The sequence below is a fragment of the Nannospalax galili genome, unplaced genomic scaffold, assembly GCF_000622305.1.
Source record: "Nannospalax galili isolate Female #2095 unplaced genomic scaffold, S.galili_v1.0 scaffold284, whole genome shotgun sequence".
In the NCBI taxonomy this organism is placed as follows: domain Eukaryota; kingdom Metazoa; phylum Chordata; class Mammalia; order Rodentia; family Spalacidae; genus Nannospalax; species Nannospalax galili.
In genome coordinates, this window is record NW_008354281.1 from 4,424,303 (window position 1) to 4,432,714 (window position 8,412).

General features: G+C 37.2%; 1 protein-coding gene across 1 annotated transcript in view; it reads right to left on the minus strand.

Moving 5' to 3' along the window:
* Nucleotides 1–8,412, minus strand: part of Zfpm2 (zinc finger protein, FOG family member 2) — a 476,524-nt gene that overhangs the window by 8,385 nt on the left and 459,727 nt on the right. Inside the window, exon 6 of the mRNA XM_008851514.2 lies at nucleotides 644–850. Coding sequence (XP_008849736.1) covers nucleotides 644–850 — 207 coding nt within the window. The remainder of the gene's footprint in view (nucleotides 1–643; nucleotides 851–8,412) is intronic.

Below are 8,412 nucleotides of genomic sequence, written 5' to 3' on the forward strand. Positions count from 1 at the left end.
ACTCTAAAATAAGCATAAATACTGCACCATTATTGTATCTGATAGAGATTTGATTTTTAAAATAACTTTTCTCCTTTTTTCATGTTTTTAAACTCCATGACCCTTAACAAATCAAAATTTCAGTATTAAAAAATCATCAGTGAAGGGGCTGGAGAGATGGCTAAGCAGTTAAGAGCACTGCCTGCTCTTGCAGAGGACCCAGTTTCGATTCCCAGCACACATATGGTGACTAACAACCATCCGTAACTCCAGTTCCAGGGGAATCTGATGCAGGAAATGCACTCATTCACATAAAATAAAAATAATAAAATATTTTTTAAAATCATCAATGAAGACCATTTGGCTTTTCATCACTAAGTGAACTTGAATATTATTCCAACGAATATAGAATAACAGGTTTTCTGTGATGGTCACATTAAGGAATCAAATCTGAAATGACTGGATGTACAAGTGCATGTTCTTTCTATAGTCCCATGGTAAACACACACACACACACACACACACACACACACACACACACACACACACTTAAAACCACACACTGAAGAAAAAAGTCTGTCCTCAGTTACCTGTCAGTAGGCATTTTTTCCCCCATAAATACCCATCACCCCCACAAAGCTGGGCTATAGCACTCAGCACTTACTATTGACAATAGCTGTAGGCAAAATAGAAGCCATGGCAGCTTGCTGAGGAAGCAGCTGAATTGAGTCGAGCAGGCGTGCAGGGTACATCCCTTCTGTGAGAGTCATTTGACTGGCAGCTTGTAGCCTTGAGTCAAAATCCACCACAAAGGCAATTAGCTCTTCCCCCTCTGAGATGGCCTTCGTTGTGGTACACCAAAGCTGACCCCCTATTAAGAAGAAAGAAGCAACAGGAAGACAGAATTAGCATGGCTTACTTGTGCCTGGTGTATGCTACTTTCATGTCAAGAGCATCTTCTTATGTTGTTCACACTGGTTTCCACTGAGGGACTGTATGATCAAGACTACACTGTGTTTGCCAGCCTGCCTCTGAGGACCGTTATTCTGGCATTCGGTGAATGGTTTAGTGATCAGTACTAGGAGAAAACTAGGAAAAATACATGTGTAATCTGTATAGAGTTTTGTCAATAGTTTGCCTTCCAGGCTCTCGCCTGAATAATTTACCCGGCTATGACTCTGGTTTGGTGTCTGAACCCAGCATAGGAGAGATGCTATTGCAGAAATGTATTCCAGGCAAGCTTTTGAAGTTACCCTTTCTTTATCTAATGGAAAAAGCAACTACTTGTTTCCCTCCTCCTGCCTCACACATCCTCTCCCACCATCTCTGTCTCTTTCTCTCTACTTCCCCAGTTCTTTCACACTATCAATACCAGATGCCCCAAATTACAAAACAAGTAAACAACAGCTCCTACAATCTAGAAAGTTAAAGTAAAATTGCAGGAAGTTTGACCCTTCCTGTGTAGACTTCATTTTTGAATTTTTTACTTTGACTGAGTGATCTTTACTTATGTAATACTCTGTGTAATGCAGCTTCTTTATCTCCATTTACCCTGATTGAACTTCCTGAAAAAGAAGATATCCAAAGATCCTTTTCAAAAAGGCTTATTTCAATAAAGATTTGTTTAAATGAAAGGAACTCTGTCTTCAAACACTGAGATATACTCTGGCTCTGCATTTCAAATGATCACGTGCAGTGCATTAAAAAGAAAAATTAACTATGCAAGTACATCTTCTAATGTATTGGAATGTGATAGTGAATGCTCATTTATTTAACATGTTTAGACAGGCAAAGCACTTATATTTTGTTATCTACACTCTCAGGCCTAGATACATATCCCACACAGTTATGTCTGCAATAATGTGGTGTACTTGATATTTTATAAAGCTCTTTTCCCCATCCTGTATACATTGGAAGGTTGTATATTGTACTCATTAAGTAAGAGAAAAAATTGTACCCAATTTGATAAGTCATATTGCTCTGTTTATCTTTCAGCGTAACTGTCATTTCAAGTGCACTTCATTTTTTCCACCCTCAGAGATCACAGTTTTTAAACAACTTGTGGTAAATATCTGGTGGAGAAGATAGCAACAGCATATGATATGGTGGGGCTGAATGGAAGACTGGGGATGATGTTTGAGCGAAATCTTGGGCTATTAACTCAGTTTTAAAAAAAACCAAAAAAAAAAAAAAAAAAAAATCCGTGAGGGCACATGTTTGTGAAAAAAATAAAGATTATAGTGCTCAAATTTGTGACGACTTTCAAAGTAAACACAATGGCACTAAAATATCATGGAGCAGTTCCCACATTTTTACGTGACTGTGTCTGAAAGCATACAGGTTTACCACAGCTGAAACAAAACAGATTCAATTTGTAGTTGATTGTTTATTTTCAAATCCTTGGAGCCCAGACTGCATCCCTGGGGGAGGCTGTGTGGTAGCATTTCCACCAAGGCGACTCTTGGAAACCTCTGCATTTAGCTGCTCTGTCTTCTCTGATGTTCACACAGATCCTACTGTTTATGACAATAGACAAGGTAATCATTTGCACCTTATCTTTCCTCTGGGACACAGTTTATTAAGCCAGTGTGTATAATAAGGGCGTGGGGCAGGAAAAGCCAGGAACCACAATTCAGTTTACTTTTATAGCATGGTCTTTCAAGTTACTGGATTTCGAGAATGAAATTCACACTCTTGATAAATACAGCTATGGCTACCTTTCACAAAAGTAAGAAAGGGCTTGGTTTCAGTTCCTAGGAAAGTAGAGGCCTTAATGTAGGCATCTATTGACAGCTAATCTTTGTCACTACAGTGAGCTATGTTGTAAGATGATAGTGTACTTTTGCAAAATGTCGACCCAAAAAGATTCAAGTAAAGTAAAATCGAAGAATGTTAAGTGCAAAGCAAACAAAAAGTGATCTTCTACATTATTAAATAACTTGGCATTTGTAAGACATTTCTTTGTTTGCACATGTACCCAGTAATGTTTCATATTTTATCACTGATATCATTTTATCTCATTTTGTGGTTAAAACATGCCATTTAAAAAGGCCGAATTAGACTGAATATGTGCTGTGTAGTCTTGACGACAAAGTTGGTTTTCTTAGGATTCAATCTTTCAACTCATTTATTTATCAGTTATTTAGTGAAGTCTATGTGTGCCAAGCTGGACTTTACAGTTTCATATAAACTATACAATCAGAATTCATATATTACAACAGTTAAGTTAAAATGTGCATCACACCATGAGTAACTGAAACTTCTTGAGAGCTTTAGATGGCAAGCCATGCGTGTGACATTTACATTAAATCCTGAATAAGTAAAAGTAAAATACCAAAAATAGATGTAAGTAGGAACAGGCAGGTGCACCATGACTGGACATGGAGCAAGGAGCATAAACAGAAGGGCCTGATTGCCCCTGAGGCAAACCTTGAGCTGAGTGTCTTGGGGAGAAGGAAGGTGTGGACTAAGGATACTGACATACTGGAGTAAGCATGCTATGTATCATGAATGGAAAGGTGTATTTTCAGGAATTTTTTGTATTGGTTGATATCCTACTGGTAGCTTGAGGTTGGCCACTTGAAGGCTGTAACATTTACCATGGGAATTAGAAAGTGGTATCAATCCAAGTTTCCTCATAAAAGCCTCAGAGCGAGACAAGAGAGCTTTGACTATAACATGAAAACAGCTGTATCTGGCTCATGGTGGGGAGATACATACATTTTTTTAAATGAATGAAAATGTTATTGACATAATTTTTTTCCTCTACAAAGTACAGAGGAAACTGGGTAAAATATGCTACATGCAGCCATCTGGGGCCTATTGTACTAATTCAGTAGTGAGAAGTATAAATTGTGAGGGAGTAAAGAGCCAAGTTGAAGAGACATGGGAGACAGGGCTGGGGTGATATCCTAAGAAAAGAAAGCAAGTGAGGTGTTGAAATGACACCTAGGGTAAAGGCCTGGGAAGCTAAAGGGGGCTCACGCCCCTAGCCTGGCAGTCAGCTAGGCATCAGCACCAACACCTAGTATTATGTGTACAACAACAGCAGCAACAGATGATGGTTATGTGTCAGAAGCACTTTCTTTGGGCTAGATAAGCAAGGTATTGATGTACTTCATTTGTTTTAAACCTGTTAACTATTCTATGAGGTACCATTTCCCTCCTTGGGTGGAGAAAACTGAAGCTTGGAAGGGTTAACTTCCCAAACATATGTATGTGGTCAGTGGCAGAATGTGACTTTGACTTTGGTCTTCCCCCAAGTGTGTGTGTGTGTGTGTGTGTGTGTGTGTGTGTGTGTGTGTGTCTATCTGTCTGTCTGCCTGTCTCTCTGTACATAATGAATTCTGTTTGGAAAAATGAAAAGATTGAGATCCCTGAAAGACTTCTGGGTGAATGTGGCCAGGAAGTAACTGTGACTCTGTGAAGACATAGAGACTGTAGAAAAAAAAAATCTGAGAAACCATTTGCACATCCTTAGTGACTGTGAGTGCTCTTTGCATTGAGGAGGGAAAGCACAGAGTAAAAAGAAGATGATCAAAGAGTGAAACTTGGAGTTTCTCAACATGTGGGAGTGCTCAGAGGGTCACTGCTTGGTGTAGAGAGTATGTTTTTTTGGAAAAGTCAGAGAGCTAGAAGAATGACACTGCAAAAATCAAGAGCTGGCTCTTTGAAACCATTTGGCTGAGTTTTCGAGGTAGTAAACTTAAAAATATATAATTTGAAGGAGTAATTTATGGGGAAAGATAGCCTGAGCTCTGTAACATACTTTTGGTGATTGAATCAAATCAAGGTATTAGAGAGTGACTACTAGTGGGGATTACTAACTACATCTACAGGAAGTATGAGGACAGGGGCCAGGGCCCTAGGACAAACCTCAGCTGTGACACTTACTAACCCTAGGAGGCAAAACAGCCAAGGAAGCAGCCTACCTATCAGTTTCTTCAACCTTGAAAATGGTATGTGATAAACAGTGCTGAACTCAGTGTTGTATGGAGCAAATGTATGTGAGTGTTTAGGAACAGCACCTGATGTACAGTGTTAAAGCCCTGTCAATCTTTAGTGTGGTCTCATTGGAACCATTGTTCTAATTTTTCAGTCTTCCGATAAATCTAAGGGAAAATAAAACTCATCAAGAAATAAAAATCAATGAAACCAATGAGCAAATGTATCTACTTTTCAAGGAAGCAGCTAACCCATTTCAAAGACGGTCAAGTCTGCATGTGCTTGTGGACTATTTATGGATTTGAGGAGGCAAGAGGTCCAGTTTCTTGCTCTTCTGTTTATGGACTTAGTGTATACTGTCAGTTCTGGTTTGTTATTATGTGCAGTGCAGTCACAGTATTCACCTTGAAGCAAACCAAATGCATGAAATGTGGTCACATTAATATTTAGCTGTTTCAGAAACTTACATCTGTTCAATTGACTTTAAAATTCTATATTTGACTTTAAGAATGGGATTATTATTTACAACAATAGAAAATAACACATGGGTAAAGATGTAGGAACACATGTAGTTTGAAGCAACTCTAAAATTCTAAAACAGCAATTCTTTGAAAAATTAAAAATATAATTACTTCTGATCTAATAATGATATTTCTAGGGATTTACCTCAAAGAACTGAAAAGCACAATCTTGAAGAGATATTTAACACAGATGTTTAGCATAACAATGTTGTCACAGCAGCTAAAACAGGAAATAAGATTAAATACCTATTGCCAGATGAATGGATAAGGAAAATGTGTCGTATATGAACACAGTATGTTTTTCACTCTTAAAAATGAGTGAAATTTTGCTACAGTGTTATGAACTTTGAGGACAATGTGCTAAGTGAAAAAGTCAGTCCCCAAAGACATATACCAAATGATTCCATTACTATGAGGTATGGAGGGTATTCAGATGATAAAGACAGAAGAGAGAGTAGTGATGCTGAAGAATGTGGGCAGGGGAATGAAAATGGTTAGCAGGAGCAGAGTTTCAGTTGTGCAGGATGAAAAGTTCTAGAGCTCAATGATTGTACAACCGTGTTCATGTCTATGTGATATTTTACCAAAATTTAAAATACTGTAAATAAATTAGACTACCATTTTTTTCACTAAGATAGAACTTGTATGAACCTAGAACACTTTTATTTTTAGTGACAACTAAAGACATTAATATAACTTTATAAGGTTTTTTCCATGTGAAAGGGTTTAGAATTACACCTACAAAAATAAGGTTTTCTTTTTTCCTGTCTTTCCAATAAGTCAGTGTTCTGTTTTATAATGAAATACAGGAACCAGGTTACTTATGAAGATAAAGAAGTACATTGAGCTCCTGGTGGAGGCTGAAAGTCTAAGTCAGGTAGTCCTGGTTCAGGTGAAGGCCCCATGGCAAAGAGCAAATCATGTTTAAGAAGATGAGTTTGCATTTCCAAGCATAAGTGCAGAGAGAGGCAGGCCCCATAATCCTTTGAAGTTATTCTACTTGACCTAATGGTTTAATCACTGGGCCTACCTCTTAAACTTCCCACCGCTTTCAATACTACCACTTTAAGGCTGAAGTGGAGCAAATAGCCTGTCAACTACACCACCACACTAAGTCACTTCTAGGAACTCTACTTCGAGAGCAAGTACCAGGTATCATGAAGCTTCTGCAGAAATGGAGGTTGCTTTGACAACATTAACTGTTCCTAGAGGAAAAATGCTCAATACTCTTGTTCATTTGAAAATGTTTGAGTTTTTAAAGTTCTAACTTTGTAGCTTCAATTTTCTGTCTATTTTCAGTGCTAAAGAAACATGCCTTCTAAATATCTATACGGATGAAATTAGGGCGTCTTAATGGTATTCCCTGGGTTGCTATAGACAGAACTATGTTTAGTGTCTCCAGACTTAAACCAAGCAAATTTTCAGCACACTGGTTTGTAGTAGTTTCATGTTAATATGAACATAAGAAGAATTTCACAAGTGTATGGAGTACCTGTGTGGCAATGCAATAATATTCGCTTAATTGATAAAAGTTTTACTATTTTCACTGTCATTCAAGAAAAAATGATCTTGTTTCGTGAAATTATATGCAAATAATGAAGTGCAGAGGGTATCTGAAAGTACTGAAATTTGTTTGTACTCAATGACAAACTAAACTAGAAAGAGAAATTGACTGAGAAAACAGTTTTAATCTTGATAATTCCTGTGTGATTTTGGAAAATTATTTGCCCTAACATAGCAAATGCAGCTATAAATGAGAGAAAGCCTTTAAATTATCAAGATGCAGTTGTGATATAGTTTTATCCTCCTGTGGTTAACATGCTGAGAATAGTAATCTTGTCATCACACGTTTATTCAGTAGTTACTTTGGGCTGCCCACCTATAGTATACTAAGGGCTTTGTATACATTTTCTTACTGAATTCTCCCAAGAAAGCAATGCAGTGACTTTAGTCACTGTGTGAAGGTCACACAACTGAGAGGAGAATTATATGAAAGGGAGCTAGAGGAGATGGAGTTTCTCTTCCTAGACTTTTGATTCCAAATGAAACACCAGATGCTCCAAGTCACAGCGCCATCTGTTGTTGATTACATAACTTCATCACACCTAACTTGAATGTTCTGTTTCGACACTTAACATGATTATTTCTCTCTGAAACAAAAATATAATGGTTCATTTGATAAATAGTATTAGGAAAATCACATTATGATTATGCAGAACTATGAAACACAGAGCTACAATCTAGAGAATATCTACTTAACTTCTGATGTGAAGGTGACTCCTGATTCTAAGGTGACTTACTAAAATATTGAATACTTCATGGAAAACATGTCACGCATGGTTCTAAATATTTCACATATATTAAACTCACTAATACCAAACATTTAATATTAGTCATGTTAATATAACATTTTCCCAATTTCCTCATAAAGTCTCAAGTTGAGCCCAACATGAAAAGGAGCCTCAAGATTCCACATGCCACAAAGTACCGGCCAGCAATCTTTACACTGTAGCTGCTGTGGAAAGCTTTGAATCTATACTCACTTCATGGCTTTGTTCCCCATGGATCAAATCAAAGGCTCTGGGCATGACGTTTGAGCTTCAGTGCTTTTTAGAATCTCCACAGAATACTTAATGTATCTGCAGAGTTAAAAATAACTGGAATGGGGTGAACTATCTGAAAGCATACAGTGAGTGTCTATGAATAATAAATTTTCTTGATGATGCAATATCTGATCAAAGTGTTCAGACAATTCAGTAGAGAAGATTCATTTTGAAACTCAGAAAATGAAAATTGAAAATTGCTTTGAATGTTCCTTTTCTTCTAATATTTAAAGAATGTGGGAATAATGAGTGAAAGGGTAAAAAAGGTCAATAACAAAGAAAGTAAATTCTTAGCATACTTTCAGATGAATAAACCATTGGAATCTCAGTAAACCTGTCAATTTACATTTATCATGTTAAATTTT